This window comes from Hyla sarda, chromosome 6 (genome assembly GCF_029499605.1).
Source record: "Hyla sarda isolate aHylSar1 chromosome 6, aHylSar1.hap1, whole genome shotgun sequence".
In the NCBI taxonomy this organism is placed as follows: Eukaryota; Metazoa; Chordata; class Amphibia; order Anura; family Hylidae; genus Hyla; species Hyla sarda.
This window is the reverse complement of record NC_079194.1, coordinates 283419425-283437175: the sequence shown is the minus strand read 5'-3', so window position 1 is coordinate 283437175 and position 17751 is coordinate 283419425. Positions and strand designations below refer to the sequence as shown.

Here is a 17751-nt window from a genome sequence, read left to right as displayed (position 1 = left end):
GCCAGAAAGTTAAACAGATTTGTAAATTACTTCTATTTAAAAATCTTAATCCTTCCAGTACTTATCTGCTGCAGATAATCCATGGGAAGTTATTTTCTTTTTGAATTTCCTTTCTGTCAGACCACAGTGCTCTCTGCTGACACCTCTGTTCATTTTAGGAACTGTCTAGAGTAGGAGCAAATCACCATAGAAAACCTATCCTGCTCTGGACAGTTCCTAAAATGGACAGAGGTGTCAGCAGGGAGCACTGTGGTCAGGCAGAAAGGAAATTCAAAAAGAAAAGAACTTCCTGTGGATCATAACAGCAGCTGAAAAGTACTGGAAGGATTAAGATTTTTTAATAGAAGTAATTTACAAATCTGTTTAACTTTCTGGCACCAATTGATTTAAAAAATTTTTTTTTCCAGTGGAGTACCCCTTTAACTGTTTAGTGCTGGGTGCCAAAAAGCTGATTGGAAGGGTGATGGCAAATCAGCGATCAAAGAGTCCGAGAAAAAACCCTTTTATCTGAATGTAACATAATGTAAATTTTCACAGAATAGTAAGTTCCAACTACAAGAGCACTGCATATGCAATAGAAGTAGTGGAATACAGTATAGATTCTAGTTAAAGGGGTATTCCAGGAAAACATTTTTTTTCTTTATATCAACTGGCTTCAGAAAGTTAAACAGATTTGTGAATTACTTCTATTAAAAAAATATGAATCCTTCCAATAATTATCAGCTGCTGAAGTTGAGTTGTTCTTTTCTGTTTGACAACAGTGCTCTCTGCTGACATCTCTGTTCGTTTCGGGAACTGCACAGAGTAGAAGAGGTTTGCTATGGGGATTTGCTTCTACTCTGGACAGTTCCCAGGACAGGTGTCATCAGAGAGCACTTGGACAGAAAAGAACAACTCAACTTCAGCAGCTTATAAGTACTGAAAGGATTAAGATTTTTCAATAGAAGTAATTTACAAATCTGTTTAACTTTCTGGAGCCAGGTGATATATAGAAAAAAGCTTTTTTCCTGGATAACCCCTTTAAGTTTGTATATGAAGCACACTGATGTAGTGCTGCTGTAGCGTATAACTTTTGATTAGGGCAGCTTTCCCAACCAGCGTGCCTCCAGCTGTTGCAAAACTACAAGTCCCAGCATGCCCGGACAGCCAGCGGCTGTCCGGGCATGCTGGGAGTTGTAGTTTTGCAACAGCTGGAGGTGCACTCGTTGAGGAACAATGGATTGGAAGAACTGCTATTATTGCAGATCTATGAACTTTCACCTCCTATCACCGTGATAGATGTAGAAGCCGATAAGCCTCAACAAGGAAATAAATACATTTTAAATGTAAAAGACATAAACTTAAAGGGGTACTCCGCCCCTAGACATTTTATCCCCTATCCAAAAGGATAGGGGATAAGATGTCAGATCGCCGTGGTCCCGCTGCTGGGGACCCCGGGGATCCCTGCTGCGGCACCGCGTTATCATTACGGCACAGAGCAAGTTCGCCCTTTCAATACAAGTCTATGGGAGGGGACGCGGCGGTCGTCACGCCCCCTGCCATAGACTTGCATTAAGGGGACGGGCCGTGATGTCACGAGGGGCAGAGCCATGACGTCACGCTGTTCCGTCCCCTGTATCGGCCGTCATTACGCACAGAGCGATCTCGGGGTCCCCAGCAGCGGGACCGCGGAGATCTGACATCTTATCCCCTATCCTTTGGATAGGGGATAAGATGTCTAGGGGCGGAGTACCCCTTTAACATAAAGAAAGTAGTCCGTGTATGAATACCTTTTCCACAAGATCAATGAAGAAATCTCGCAAGTCTTTATTATGGGTAAGGCTTGTTCCAATGTTCACCAAGGCTCTAGAGAGCGTCTGTAAGGAGATAATAATAATGTATGCTTTTAATGCTCATATAGAAGTGCTGGGTCTGTTAAAGGGGTACTCCGGTGGAAAACATTTTTTTTTATCAACTGGTGCCAGAAAGTTAAACAGATTTGTAAATGACTTCTATTAAAAAATCTTTACCCTTCCAGTACTTTTTAGCAGCTGTATGCTACAGAGGAAATTCTTTTCTTTTTGAATTTTTTTTTGTCTTGTTCACAGTGCTCTCTGCTGACACCTCTGTCCGTGTCAGGAACTGTCCAGAGCAGGAGAAAATCCCCATTGCAAACATATGCTTCTCTTGAAAATTCCTGACACGGTCAGAGGTGTCAGCAGAGAGCACTATGGACAAGACAAAAAAAGAAATTCAAAAAGAAGAGAATTTCCTCTGTAGCATACAGCTACTAATAAGTACTGGAAGGATTAAGATTTACAAATCTGTTTAAACTTTCTGGCACCAGTTCACTTAAAAAAAAAAGAAAAAAAAGTTTTCCACCGGAGTGGAGTACCCCTTTAAAGGGGTACTCCGCCCCTGGCATCTTATTCCCTGTCCAAAGGATAGGGGATAAGATGTTAGATCGCCGCGGTTCCGCTGCTGGGGATCCCCGGGATCCCCGCTGCGGCACCGCGCTATCATTACTGCACAGAGCGAGTTCACTCTGTGCGTATTGACGGGCGATACAGGGGCCGGAGCAGCGTGATGTCATGGCTCCGCCCCTCATGACATCACGGCCCGTCCCCTTAATGAAAGTCTATGGCAGGGGGTGTGATGACCGCCACGCCCCCTCCCCATAGACTTGTATTGACGGGGGCGGGCAGTGATGTCACGAGGGGGGGAGCCGTGATGTAATGATGCTCCGGCCCCTGTTTTGCCCGTCATTCCGTGCAGAGCGAACTCGCTCTGCGCAGTAATGATAGCGGGGTGCTGCAGCAGCGATCCCTGGGGTCCCCAGCAGCGGGACCCCGGCGATCTGACATCTTATCCCCTAGCCTTTGGATAGGGGATAAAATGTCTAGGGGCGGAGTACCCCTTTAAGTCTTGTTATATAAACATAAAATTGGATATACCTTAAAATTTGCTTCCATTTCGTGAAAAACTGCGATTTTTCCTCTAAGTGATGTACAGACAAGGCTGAAAAGGAAAAAAAAGAAAAAAAGAAAGTCAACACCACTTGTGTAAATAGACTGTGACCGCCGCCTGCTGCTGAGAAGTGATGTCTTATGTCAACTGTTGTCGGAAAAACACAGGGAGACAACTGGGCTAATAGTGAGTTCACTAGACACTGGTCAATGCAATCCTGACATCATACGGTAACATTTTATCACAGGGTTAAACCCAATGGACATTTAATCTGCCAGTTGTACTAACAATGAATTCCCACTTGGGAACTGTATGTCAGAGGCCCTCACCTCATTAGTGGGTGGACATGGATGACTGAAACTATAGTTTTTAAATTTCTCACACACTGTATTTTATAGGACTTTTTTGGCACTTTAAAGGGGGACTCTGGTGAAAACCTATTTTTTTTAATCTTTTTTTTTATCGACTGGTGCCAGAAAGTCAAACCGATTTGTAAATTACTTCTATTTAAAAATGTTAATCCTTCCTGTACTTATCAGCTGCTGTATGCTCCGGAGGAAGTTCTTTTCTTTTTAAATGTCTTTTCTGTCTGACCACAGTGCTCTCTGCTGACACCTCTGTCTGTCTCAGGAAGTGTAAAGAGCAGGAGAGGTTTGCTATGGGGATTTGTTTCTTCTTCAAATGAACTCAATAGAAATGAATTCATCATAAATAAGCTATTAAATCAATAAATAAACATTCAGCCCTGACCTCAGTTAAAGGGGTACTCCGCTTCTAGACATCTTATCCCCTATCCAAAGGATAGTGGATAAGATGTCTGATCGCGGGGGTCCCGCCATTGGGGTTTCGGACATTCAGACCTCCACCAATCGGTAAAACGAACAGAGAGAAGTGCATGGTCGATCGCTGTTTCTCCCTTCTCTGTACGACCACAGGAGACTATCCCTGGACCTATTATAGCAGTGGTCTCCAACCTGCGGACCTCCAGATGTTGCAAAACTACAACTCCCAGCATGCCCGGACAGCCGTTGGCTGTCCGGGCATGCTGGGAGGTGCAGTTTTGCAACATCTGGAGGTCCGTAGGTTGAAGACCACTGTATTATAGGTTTCTGTCTGTCTCATGGACAGAGCAGGGAGAGAACACACTTAAAGTAGTACTCCGTTGGTAGACATCTTCTCCCCCTAGCCAAAGAATAGGGGATAAGATGCCTGATCGCGTGGGGTTCCGCTGCTGGGGATCCCGCGATCTCCCGCAGCATCCGGCATTTTAAATAAATGCGGGGTTCCTGCCACAGTGGCCCCCTTGTTATGTCACACCACGCCACCTCCATTCATGTCTATGGGAGGGGGCGTGTCGGCCGACACGCCCCCTCCCATAGACATGAATTGAGGGGGTGTGGCCGAGACGTCACGATCAAGGCCTCCGGCTCCGAGCGTTCTAAACAAAATAATCAGAACGCAGGAGCACCGGAGTACCCCTTTAAAGCAAACTTCTCTTCTAGTCTAGTGATCGATGGAGGTCTGAACAACCAAGCCCACGTTGATCAAAACTTTTAACAATTCTCAACGACATCAACATTTTTTGGAAGTGCCCCTTTAATATCTAAGACTAACTACAGTATCAAATCCTAGTGACTGCTACCATTCTATATACTTACTGGTTGGATGAGAATATTTAGGTATTTTCTCTGCCAGTACTTTCCAGTGACAAAGCACCTGAGGAGACGTTATTACCGTATTTTTCGCCGTATAAGACGCACTTTTTCTTCCCCAAAACTGGGGGGGAAAAGTTGGTGTGTCTTATATGGCGAATACCTGCAGCCATCAACGGCCGGGATTCGCGGCTAATACAGGACATCACCGATCGCGCTGATGCCCTGTATTAACCCTTCAGGCGCGGCTATCAAAGCTGACCGCCGCGTCTGAAGCGAAAATAACACTTACCCGGCTGTTTGGGACCGCCGCGGTGAAATCGCGGCGTCCCGAACAGCTTACAGGACATCGGGAGGGACCTTACCTGCCTCCTCGGTGTCTGCTCCGTGCCGGGATCCCCTGCATGGCCGGCGCTCTCCTTCGACAACATCAAGTCGTCGCGTTCGCCGTCCCGTCATCCAATAGGAGCGGTGTGCGTAGCGACGTGATGACGGCGACGGAAAGCGTGGATCCCGGGGAAGAAGACGTCCGGAGCATCGGGGACACCACGGGGACGCGGTGACAGCGATGGAGCGACATCCAGGGCAGCGGTGACGGGTCCGAAGCGGCGGGGACAAGTGAGTATTACCTCCTATACCAGTGGTCTTCAACCTGCGGACCTCCAGATGTTGCAAAACTACAACTCCCAGCATGCCCGGACAGCCAACGGCTGTCCGGGCATGCTGGGAGTTGTAGTTTTGCAACATCTGGAGGTCCGCAGGTTGAAGATCACTGTTGGGTTCAGAATCTTTTTTTTCTAGATTTTGGACCTTTAAAATAGGGTGCGTCTTATATGCCGATGCGTCCTATAGGGCGAAAAATACGGTACTATTCTGTACACCGCAGGTTAACATCCTCACCTCTTATGTTGGTCCAGAAGGTCTTTATCTGTTATGAGAATTTTTAGTTCCTTTAGATCCTGTAAAAATTCTTTGTCTAAATCCATGTCCATGTCTTCTGACACATCTGCATAAATAAATAGATTTTACTAAATTGTAAGAATCTGTGAAAGGTTACAAATGTAAAAATATTAGAAAGTTCCTTACTTTTGTATAAATGTCCAATTCTACTGCTCCTTATGAAAGCTGTGACCAGTCATACCCAAAATCCCAAATCCTTCCCTCGGTAACTGTAGATGGATATTAGGGGAAGATGTGTAATGAAATGTTGGGTCTAAGCTGCTCCTTTTTTCCTCTCTACACCTGTATGTTTTCTCTCTCTAACTCTGCCGAGTGGATGGACTCTGCCCATTGTTTGCTCTGTACTAGTGTTTCCCACTGAGTGTCCCTTCAGCTGTTGTAACACTACAACTCCCAGCAAGCTTGCATGCTAAGAATTGAAGTTTTGCATTAGCTGGGGGTAGACTAGCTGGTAAACACAGCTCTAAGCTGTCTCTCTCCCGCTATTTCTCCTCCCATCATGTTGTTTCACTAAGGGTGCGTTCACACTGCGGAATCTCCGCTCGCCAAATTCCGCGAGTGGAGATTCCGCCTGGCGGCCGCCGCCATAGGTGCTTCGGCGCTAGGGCCGCGGGGCACTAAGCCGTCACCATTGACTGATATGCAGTGCTCGCGGAATCCGCGCAAAGAATGAACATGTTCTTTCTTTGCGCGGAACAATTTCAGCGGCGGAGTTGTCCGCCGCTGAAATTCCGCAGTGTGAACGGGTCTCGAGGAGACCCATTCACATTAATGTTAAGTTCACACCGCGGAATTTCACTCGTGGAATTCCACGGGAATTCTGTAGAGTAAACGCAGCCTAATAGTGACTGACAATCTTTCTGCCTTATGAGTGGACTCCATGACATGCATATGCCCATTAAAGGGGTACTCCGGTGGAAAACTTTTTATTTATTTATTTAAATCAACTGGCGCCAGAAACTTAATCAGATTTGTAAATTATTTCTAATAATAGCTGCTGAATGCTACAGGGGAAATTCTTTTCTTTTTGGAACACGGTGCTCTCTGCTGACATCACAACCACAGTGCTCTCTGCTGACATCTCTGTCCATTTTAGGACCTGTCCAGAGCAGCATATGTTTTCTATGGGATTTTCTCCTACTCTGGACAGTTCTTAAAATGGACAGAGATGTCAGCAGAGAGCACTGTGCTCGTGATGTCAGCAGAGAGCTCTGTGTTCAAGAAAGAAAAGAATTTCCTCTGCAGTATTCAGCAGCTAATAAGTACTGGAAGGATTATCAGGAGAAAATTCCCATTGCAAACCTATGCTGCTCTTGAAAATTCCTGACACGGGCAGGGGTGTCAGCAGAGAGCACTGTGGACAAGACAAAAAAGAAATTCAAAAAGAAAATAATTTCCTTTGTAGCACACAGCTGCTAAAAAGTACAGGAAGGGTAAAGAATTTTTAATAGTAATTTACAAATCTGTTTAACTTTCTGGCACCAGTTGATAAAAAAAAAAAAAAAAAGTTTTCCACTGGAGTACCCCTTTAACTCTATGAAGTTGGAGTTTCTATTTTCATTGATAGTACTACTGCATATGCCCTGTGTACACACCCACTGCTCCCAGTGTCCAGTTCTGGATTAGTTGCTCAGCACAAGTTGCAAAATCCTCAAATGTCAAGTACTGGAGCTTCCTTTTGCCGGTTTCAAAACGACTGTTCGCAAAGAACACTATCGCAGCGTAATCTCTACAAAGCAAACACAGACCACTTTAGTATGAACTAGAAATGTATACAGACCAAAAACAGCGTAAAATAATGATTAAGGGGTTGTATAGGATAAGATATACAGGAGTGCTTTCTTGCAAAACAATAACACACTTATCTGCAGGTTACAGTTAAAGGGGTACTCCGCTGCCCAGCATTTGGAACAAACTTTTCCGAACGCCCCCTCATGACGTCACGTCCCGCCCCCTCAATGCAAGTCTATGGGAGGGGGCGTGACAGATGTCACGCCCCCTCCCATAGACTTGCATTGAGGGGGCGGGGCATGACATCATGAGGGGGTGGGTCTATGACGTCACGAGCTCCCGGCGCTGGCTCTAGTGTTCGGAACAGTTTGTTCCAAACGCTGAGCAGCGGAGTACCCCTTTTTTAAATCAACTGGTGCCAGAAAGTTAAACAGATTTGTAAATTACTTCTATTAAAAAAAATCTTAATCCTTCCAGTACTTATTAGCTGCTGACTACTACAGAGGAAATTATTTTCTTTTCGGAACACAGTGCTCTCTGCTGACACAGTGCTCTCTGCTGACACAGTGCTCTCTGCTGACATCTCTGTCCATTTTAGGAACTGTCCAGAGTAGAAGAAAATCCCCATAGCAAACATATGCTGCTCTGGACAGTTCCTAAAATGGACAGAGATGTCAGCAGAGAGCACTGTGGTCATGATGTCAGCAGAGAGCTCTGTGTTCCAAAAAGAAAATAATTTCCTCTGTAGTATTCAGCAGCTAATAACTAATGGAAGGATTAAGATTTTTTTATGGAAGTAATTTACAAATCTGTTTAAAGGAGTAGTCCAGTGGTGATTCAGTGGTGAGCAACTTATCCCCTATCCTAAGGATAGGGGAAAAGTTGCAGATCGCGGGGGGTCCGACCGCTGGGGCCCCCTGCGATCTCCTGTACGGAGCCCCGACAGCCCGCGGGAAGGGGGCGTGTCGACCTCCGCACGAGGCGGCGGCCGACACGCCCCCTCAATACATCTCTATGGCAGAGCCGGAGATTCGGCAATCTCCGGCTCTGCCATAGAGATGTATTAAGGGGGCGTGGCAGCCGCCGCTTCGTGCGGGGGTCGACACCCGCTATCTCGGCGGAGAGCCGGGGCCCCGTACAGAGAGATCGCAGGGGGCCCCAGCGGTCGGACCCCCCGCGATCTCAAACTTATCCCCTATCCTTAGGATAGGGGATAAGTTTTTCACCACTGGACTACCCCTTTAACTTTCTGGCACCAGTTGATTTAAAAAAAAAAAAAAAAAAAGTCGGCTCCGGTCGGCTCATTTTTGCCCCGTATGCGGTTTTCCACCGGACCTAAAATCGTAGTCGCCCACGATTTTAGGTGCGGTGGGAAAACCGCATACGGGGCAAAAATAAGCCGACCGGAGTCAGCGTTTCACTCCGGTCAGCTCATTGAAATGAATTACATACGGGACCGCATACGAAGGCATACGGGAGCGCAAGTTTTCAGCTCCCCCTGCTGTATGCGGTCCCGTATGGGACAAAACGTAGCGTGAACCCAGCCTAATAGTGTGATACAAGGAGAACTGTGTCAATGCACTAAAAACAAATAAATATCAATAAACAATGAAGTCCTCTGGGACATTTCACATATTCATTGTTCATCCTATTGATAATATTGTTATGTTCCCTATATATGAGTACTAAGTTCTCTACCCATAACCATTGTACACCAAAGCAATAGTGGAGCTTACACTTAGATTAATGAATAAAAATACATTTTTATTGTAACATAACATAAAAATAAGGACATAGCGGGAGCGCGATGCGCTCGGATGTCCAGAAGCGCTGTGCCCATGTCCAGCTATGAGAGAGCATGCGCAATAGCGCAGGGACGCCAAGGTGCATTGCGTGATTCTCCGGCAGTCTGTGGGGCGCGCGCTGAGTCAGGTGACTTGCAAGCGCACTGAAGTGAGGTTAGTGTTCCGGAAGCAGTGTTTGGAGCTGAACGATATAAAAGGGGTAAATCATGACAGACACATTGTAGCCCCCTGAAGAAGCAGACGAAACAGCAGCTGTTGGGGTAGCGGAGTGGTGAGGTACCAGTACAATGGGTGAGGAATTTTTCGGCATTTTATGCACTTATGTGATATGTAGTATAGTTTGAGGTCGGTGGACCTGCCTGTACCTGTATAGGAGTGCGTTCCGTTATATCGGAGGCACAAGCAGGGGATATTTACAAATAGACACTATAGTGCTGTGTAAGATATCATATTTTCCTAGTGATGGATGCATTATATATTGGTAATGTGCCTATAATTTATGATTACTGGACCCTAAGCTCCAATTATATATATTGGTAGACCTTGTCTGTGAAGTTCCATGTCAAGTTTAATTTTTATGTTATGTTACAATAAAAATAGATTTTTATTCATTAATCTAAGTGTAAGCTCTATTATTGCTTGGTGAATAAAAACAAATAAGTGTCTGATTCCGTGGCGGTTGGGGGGGGGGGGGATAGAGATCCGACATCCGGACGCCCCTACAATCTCTAGAACAAGCAATGTACTTAGGTATCTGCAGCACTTCCATAGACGATGAACTGAGCGCGCGCCCTCTATTCTGTGTAGAGAGCCAGAGCCCTGATGGCGAGGGGTGGCCCAGAGGTCTGAACGCTCCAAACTCCCCTAGCCCCAGTACCATCCCCTTCCTAGAAACCTAAACCTAAGAAACTTATCCCCTATGCCTTAGATAGGGAATACGTTATTTTAAGGCTGGAATACCTCTTTAAAAAAGTTCTGTACTTTTAACAATGTGGCTTAACAGATTTTACAGTTAAATATTGACAATTCCTAATAATAGTGAAATCGCTTTGAGATGATCATCCAAGACTACATTGTGAAGTGGTCTTCTAGGGGGGTGGTCTTCTCTACGAAGGTTAGTATGCATTATCTATGCTGGAACCTAACACCTAATACTGGATATGGTGCAAGCATAAAAGAGAAAAAGGGAGCATTGTGTATATTAATAATTGATTCAGAAGACTACTCCTTTAATGAGAGCGGCTGACTGGATTTCATGCTGCCCATAGTTCGGACAGAATCAATCTACTGATAGACCCCCTTAAGGGGATTCCGCACTTTAAAAATGTAGCTAAATAGAAAATAATGATATCAATTATTAATATACACAATGCTCCCTTTTTCTCTTTTATGCTTGCCCCATATCCAGTATTAGGTGTTAGGTTCCAGCATAGATAATGCATACTAACCTTCGTAGAGAAGACCACCCCCCTAGAAGACCACTTCACAATGTAGTCTTGGATGGTCATCTCAAAGCGATTTCACTATTATTAGGAATTGTCAATATTTAACTGTAAAATTCGTTAAGCCACATTGTTAAAAGTACAGAAATTTTTTAAAGAGGTATTCCAGGCCTAAAAAACGTAATTCCTATCTATCTAAGGCATAGGGGATAAGTTTCTTAGGTTTAGGTTTCTAGGTGGGGGATGGTACTGGGGCTAGGGGAGGTTGGAGAGTTCAGATCTCTGGGCCACCCCTCGCAATCAGAACGGGGCTCTGGCTCTCTACACGGAATAGAGGGCGCGCGCTCTGTACATTGTCTATGGAAGTGCTGCAGATACCTAAGTACATTGCTTGTTCTAGAGATTGTAGGGGTGTCCGGATGTCGGACCTCTATCCCCCAATCCACACGGAATCAGACACTTATTTGTTTTTAGTGCATTGACACAGTTATCCTTGTCCAGGATACTACTCCTTTAAATGGGCACTGTCAGATAAAAAAACTTTTAATATGTTGTAAAGCATGCAAAACCAATGCTTTCGTTAGAAATTTTTCAGTATTTCATACTGAAAAAGCCAGTCAAACAACTGCTCCCTCCCCCCTGCCTGCTGGGACACCTACTAGTCCTGCTGTGTCCATGAGTCATCACCTACATCATGGACACACTTCCTTGATTGACAGCTGTGAGCGCAGGTCTCCTCCCACTGTCAGCTTGTGTCCCGATACTGTCAGTGAGGACAAGCTGGGAGTTGTAGTTTTGCTAATGCTAGGGGAGATGTGAGCAGACACCATACTGAGGGAGGGGGCGGAGACCTGCACAGTGAGGCCACGCCCCCTCCCTTTGAGAGGAATTCAGACTAGTGAGCTAAATTAAAAGTGTAATAAAAAAAGAAATAAAGGCGCTAGACACATAAAAATTAGATGTACATGGTCGGGATTAGATACTGAGTGATAAATTTAAAAATGTTTTTTTTTGTTGGATCTGACGGGTACGCTTTAAGAACTATTATTTCTTCTTAACACAAAAACATGTAAGGCTGGAGGACATACCTGGCAAGTCTGTCAGACAAAAGGAAATTCTGCTGAATGTTTTCCACCAGTGCGCCTCTCATTTCTTCAACTACCTTAAAGACTCTCTTAAAATTGTCAAACTGCAAAAAAATATTTAAAATGATAGTTTTGACCCAGTTCATATAAGTGAAAGAATATAATAATACAGGATATGGTATGGAAGGATGTCAGATACCTGTCTCCTGCAGCTCTTCAAGGTCACACCAGTCTTTGCACTTATGTCATCCAGATCTTTCTTCGTTCCTTTAGAGAGTTTCTTTCCAAGAACCTCCCGAACAAAAGCTTCATCAAAAGCATAGTACCTTGGGCAATACGGGAATAGACATAAGTTTGTGCTACTAAATATCAAGTCGTCATATATTGTAAAACACCTTTAGCCTGGGAACCAGTGATCTGGAAACCCCAGTGGTTCAGAACATGCATCACATGTGAAGATGGATGGAATTAAGCGCTAAAATCAGGTCATCGGCGAGATGGAAATCCTTCATTGCATCATGAATAATTTAATAAACAAGACTCTAGACTGTGAGCGACAAGATCTTAGGGCTTTATAGTTAAAGGGGTTATCCAGGGAAATTATAAATATATATATAAATATAATATATATAAATATAATATATATATATATAAATATAAATATAAATATATATATATATATATATATATATATAAATATAAATATATATATATATATATATATATATATATATATATATATATATATATATATATATATATATATATCTCTCTCTCAGCTGGCTCCAGAAAGTTAAACAGATTTATAAATTACTTCTATTGAAAAATCTTCATCCTTTCAGTACTTATGAGCTGATGAAGTTGAGTTGTTCTTTTCTGTCTAAGTTCTCTCTGATGACACGTGTCTCGGGAACCGCCCAGTTTAGAAGCAAATCCCCATAGCAAACCTCTTCTAAACCGGGCGTTTCCCGAGACAGGTGTCATCAGAGAGGACATAGACAGAAAAGAACAACCTTAACTTCAGAAGGTCATAAGTACTGAAAGGATTAAGATTTTTTAATAGAAGTATTTTACAAATCTGTTTAACTTTCTGGAGCCAGTTGATATATATATATATATATATATATATACATATATATAAGTTTTTCCTGGAATACCCCTTTAATCTTTTCAGTACTTATGAGCTGCTGAAGTTGAGTTGTTCTTTTCCGTCTAAGTGCTCTCTGATGACACCTGTCTCGGGAACCGCCCAGTTTAGAAGCAAATCCCCATAGCAAACCTCTGCTACTCTGTGCAGTTCCAGAGACAAGCAGAGACGTCAGCAGAGAGCACTGTTGCCAGACAGAAAACAACAACTCCACTTCAGCAGCTGATAATTATTGAAAGGATTAAGATTTTTTAATAGAAGTCATTTACAAATCTGTTTAACTTTCTGGAGCCAGTTGATATATATATATAAAAGGAAAGGATGACTGCAGCACTCGGTAGTAGCAAAAAATCAAAAAGGTGACTTTATTCCAAGAGCAAACAGAAGCGACGTTTCAGTGTCCTCACAACACCATTCTCAAGCCAAACAATAGTGATCACATCAAGATATATATAGAGGGTGAATATATATATATATATATATATATATATATATATATATATATATATAAAAAGTTTTTTCCCTGGAATACCCCTTTAATTCAGTCTAAGGAACCTAGCAACTCTCCACTCCAGCTAAATGAGTGCCGGTCCCCCTTTTAAACTACAGTGTCCCTAATGGGATACATGGTCAGGGATTAGCCTAACGGCTCATGCTTTACTACAGTGCTTCCCAAACAGGGTGCCTCCAGCTGTTGCAAAACTACAACTCCCAGCATGCCCGGACAGCCATCGGCTGTTCGGGCATGCTGGGAGTTGTAGTTTTGCAACAGTTGGAGGCACCCTGGTTGGGAAACACTGCTTTACTAATACTTTGTGTCACAGTGTAATACATGGCTTGACAAATCCATGGTGCCAGGTCTTCAAAGCGAATTTCATGGTGGTGCCCAGGATGGTGTCAGCATTTAAAAAAAAAACAATTCTTTTACTTACCTCTGCTTTCGTTTCTGTGCTAATTCTGTGTTCTGTCTACGGTCGGTCCTCCGGTGTCACAGGAACAGTAGGCATCAGGTGGCCGCTGCAGCCAATCAGCAGCCTCAGCAGTGACGCTCCGTAGTCAAAAGTACAGAGTGCCATGGCGAGGCTGCTGATTGGCTGCGGCTGTCATGTGACATCGAAGGGTCAAAGACATCAGCCGCTGTACACCGGAGCACCAACTGAAGACATCTGGTGTTCAGGGCAGCAAAGCGGGTACTCAGCTTGGGAATGGAGGATGAGGTGTTATTTTTTAACATATGGGACACTTATTACTGTGAGATTAGAGGACATTAAAGGGGTACTCCGGTGGAAAACATTTTTTTTTTTTTAAATCAACTGGTGCCAGAAAGTTGAACAGATTTGTAAATTACTTCTATTAAAAAAAATCTTTACCCTTCCAGTACTTATTAGCAGCTGTATGCTACAGAGGAAAGTATTTTCTTTTTGAATTTCTTTTTTGTCTTGCCCACAGTGCTCTCTGCTGACACCTGATGCCCGTATCAGGGACTGTCCAGAGCAGCATAAAAAAAAATCCCCATAGCAAACCTATGCTGCTCTGGACAGTTCCTGACACGGACAGAGGTGTCAGCAGCAGAGAGCACTGTGGACAAGACAAAAAAGAAATTCAAAAAGAAAAGAATTTCAACTGTAGCATAGAGCAGTTTATAGGATTTTTGAATTGAAGTAATTTTCTAATCTGTTTAACTTTCTGGCACCAGTTCATTTAAAAAAATAAAAATAAAACAGTTTTCCATCGGAGTACCCCTTTAATAACTAACACACAGGAGGGAGATGGGGGGACAGTTATGGCAGTTAATGGTGGAGTAAGTGCATTAACTCTCTATATAGGACTGCTGAAGATAACCAAGTACTGTACTTTACTATCTCCGGCACATATTCTGCCACTACGCCATTTGACAACCATGTTCTTGTGATTAATGAGAGTCCTGGGGGTCCCAGCGGATGTCACCCATTAAAGGGGTACTCCACTGGAAAACATTTTCTTTTAAATCACCTGGAGCCAGAAAGTTAAACAGATTTGCAAATTACTTTTATTAAAAAATCCCAATCCTTCCAGTAGTTAGCTGCTCTATAATACACAGAAAGTTCTTTTCTTTTATGAATTTCCTTTCTCCCTGACCACAGTGCTCTCTGCTGACATCTCTGTCCACTTTAGGAACTGTCCAGAGCAGGAGAGGTTTGCTATGGGGATTTGCTCCTGCTCTGGACAGTTCCTGACATGGACAGAGGTGTCAGCAGAGAGCACTTGTAGTCAGGCAGAAAGGAAATGTAAAAAGAAAAAAAACTTCCTGTGTATTATACAGCATAAGTACTGATATCAGTACTGGAAGGAGTGGGATTTTTTTATAGAAGTAATTTACAAATCTCTTTAATTTTCTGGCACCAGTTCATTCAAAAGAAAATGTTTTCCAGAGGAGTACCCCCCCCCATTAGACATTTATCACTTTGTGTTGACAGATTCATCTTGGCATTATGTAGAGTGTACTTACCTCTCGATCAGCATGCTCTGCTTGTAAGGTGGGATCTGGAAAAGTAACTGCTGAACCAGTTTTGGAGGGTAATGAAGAAGCCTTTCAATCATCTGAAATGTCCTGTAATGGTCCATAGTATCGCTCTCCAGGACATCAGGCCCAGCTCCGGTCTGGTCTAAAATCCCACTCTTCAAGCGAATATTGACAGCATCGTTCACTGGAGAAATGTATATGAAGATAGAGCCTTATATGAAAGTGAAAAATATGACTATAGCACACACAGAGAAACCCCAAGGATCTTCCCCTGCTGTCTCTGACACACTTTTCTATACAAGGCTGACCACATTGTCAAGAAAATATGTCAAAAACTCCTCCATGTCACACATACCAGTTTTCAACAATTAAAGGGGTACTCCAGTCCAGTGGAAAACTTTTTTTTTTTAAATGAACTGATGCCAGAAAGTTAAACAGATTTGTAAATTACTTCTATTAAAAAAATCTTTATCCTTCCAATACTTATTAGCAGCTGTATGCTACAGAGGAAATTCTTTGCTTTTTGAATTTCTTTTTTGTCTTGTCCACAGTGCTCTCTGCTGACACCTCTGTTCATGTCAGGAACTGTCCAGAGCAGCATATGTTTGCTATGAGGATTTTCTCCTGCTCTGGACAGTTCCTGATACGGGCATCAGATGTCAGCAGAGAGCACTGGACAAGACAAAAAAGAAATTCAAAAAGAAAATAATTAACTCTGTATAAATAATAAATAAATAAAAATAAATAAAAAAAAGAAAAGGATTTCCTCTGGAGCATACAGCTGCTAAAAAGTACTGGAAGGATAAAGATTTTTTTAATAGAAGTAATTTACAAATCTGTTTAACTTTCTGGCACAAGTTGAATGAAACATTTTTTTTTTTCCACCAGAGTACCCCTTTAAGCCTGAAGGAAAGGGTAATCCATACCTGAATATCCATCCAGCCAGAGCTGATAAACCTCTTCATCGATCAGGGTGGTGTTTCCAACAAACACATCCAGTTCACTGGCCATAGTGAGATCTCCTGAGAAGAGAAAACTTTGGATCAGGAATACTGACAGCTACATGTCACAATGTATCATTGTGGAGTCCAGACTGTTCAGATAACATGTATTGCTAAGACTTAAAGGGGTACTCCGCTGTTCAGCGTTTGGAACAAAATGTTCCAAATGGTTAGAGCTAGGAGCGCGTTACGTCATAGCCCCGCCCCCTCATGACATCACACCTGCCCCCTCAGTGCAAGTCTATGGGAGGGGGCGTGACGGCTGTCACGCCCCCTCCCATAGACTTGCACTGAGGGGGCGGGGCGTATTGTCATGAGGGGCGGGGCTATGACGTCACGAGCTGCCGGCGCCGGCACTAAGCATTCGGAACATTCTGTTCCACACGCTGAGCAGCGGAGTACCCCTTTAAAGAGCACTGTCATTATGAAAAACTTTTTAGATTTTGTAGTACTACTGATAACACAACTTTTTTAAATATACATTTATTTAAAAAAATGTCAATTTTACTAAACAATGGAAAATGAAAATAGCCACCACTAGGGGTCATCTGTCTTTATGCAGACAGACTACTCTGTATTTTGCAGCATACTGGATACTGGCCATAAAGTGTGTTGGTATCCAGTATAGGAGATCACCAGTGCACCACTGCACCCTTCAGCTGTTCCTAAGCTACAACTCCCATGATGGGAGTTGTAGTTTTACAACAGCTGAAGGTACAATCTTTGTAAAACTCTGTTTTAGAGCTGTGTATTCTCCAGCTGTGTGCCTCCAGCTCTTGCAAAACTACAGGCAAAAGGAAGTGTGGACATGCTGGGAGTTGTAGTTTTGCAACAGCTAAAGGCAACACTGCTCTAAGGCTGCTTTCACACTAAAAAGTTCTTCTGTTTTAAAGAGCCGTTATAATTAGAGATGAGCGAACTTACAGTAAATTCGATTCGTCACGAACTTCTCGGCTCGGCAGTTGATGACTTATCCTGCATAAATTAGTTCAGCTTTCAGGTGCTCCCGTGGGCTGGAAAAGGTGGATACAGTCCTAGGAAAGAGTCTCCTAGGACTGTATCCACCTTTTCCAGCCCACCGGAGCACCGGAAAGCTGAACTAATTTATGCAGGAAAAGTCATCAACTGCTGAGCGGAGGAGTTCGTGACGAATCAAATTTACTGTAAGTTCGCTCATCTCTAGTTATAATGTTCTATTATGAAAAAGCTTAAAAACGGCCGTTACAAAATCCCATTAAATAACATGACACGATCCCAGTAGTCTGCGCACGGGTGAAGGAGCGCAATCTACTGGGAGCTAGAATGCTTTTTAAATTCCTGGCACGTCGGTAAGTAAAAACGGGTTTTTGTGGTACGAGTTTTTTTTTTTTTTTTTTTAGAACTGGGTCTCTTTTTAATACAGTCCAATGTTTTTGGATAATATGTTTTATTTTTAAAAATGTACTTATTACTAATTTTAATTCTAGTTTTTTTTTAAAG

General features: G+C 43.2%; 1 protein-coding gene across 3 annotated transcripts in view; it reads right to left on the bottom strand.

Annotated features, from left to right (window-relative positions):
• The window catches only part of FIBP (FGF1 intracellular binding protein), a 50379-nt gene that overhangs the window by 19857 nt on the left and 12771 nt on the right, over positions 1 to 17751 (bottom strand). For all 3 annotated transcript variants that reach the window (XM_056527511.1, XM_056527509.1, XM_056527510.1), the window contains exons 2-9: positions 16198 to 16293; positions 15257 to 15455; positions 11821 to 11947; positions 11625 to 11725; positions 7154 to 7287; positions 5499 to 5604; positions 2934 to 2997; positions 1770 to 1856 (exon numbers count right to left, since the gene is read on the bottom strand). In XM_056527511.1, coding sequence (XP_056383486.1) covers positions 1770 to 1856; positions 2934 to 2997; positions 5499 to 5604; positions 7154 to 7287; positions 11625 to 11725; positions 11821 to 11947; positions 15257 to 15455; positions 16198 to 16282 — 903 coding nt within the window. In that variant the 5' untranslated portion in view covers positions 16283 to 16293. The remainder of the gene's footprint in view (positions 1 to 1769; positions 1857 to 2933; positions 2998 to 5498; positions 5605 to 7153; positions 7288 to 11624; positions 11726 to 11820; positions 11948 to 15256; positions 15456 to 16197; positions 16294 to 17751) is intronic.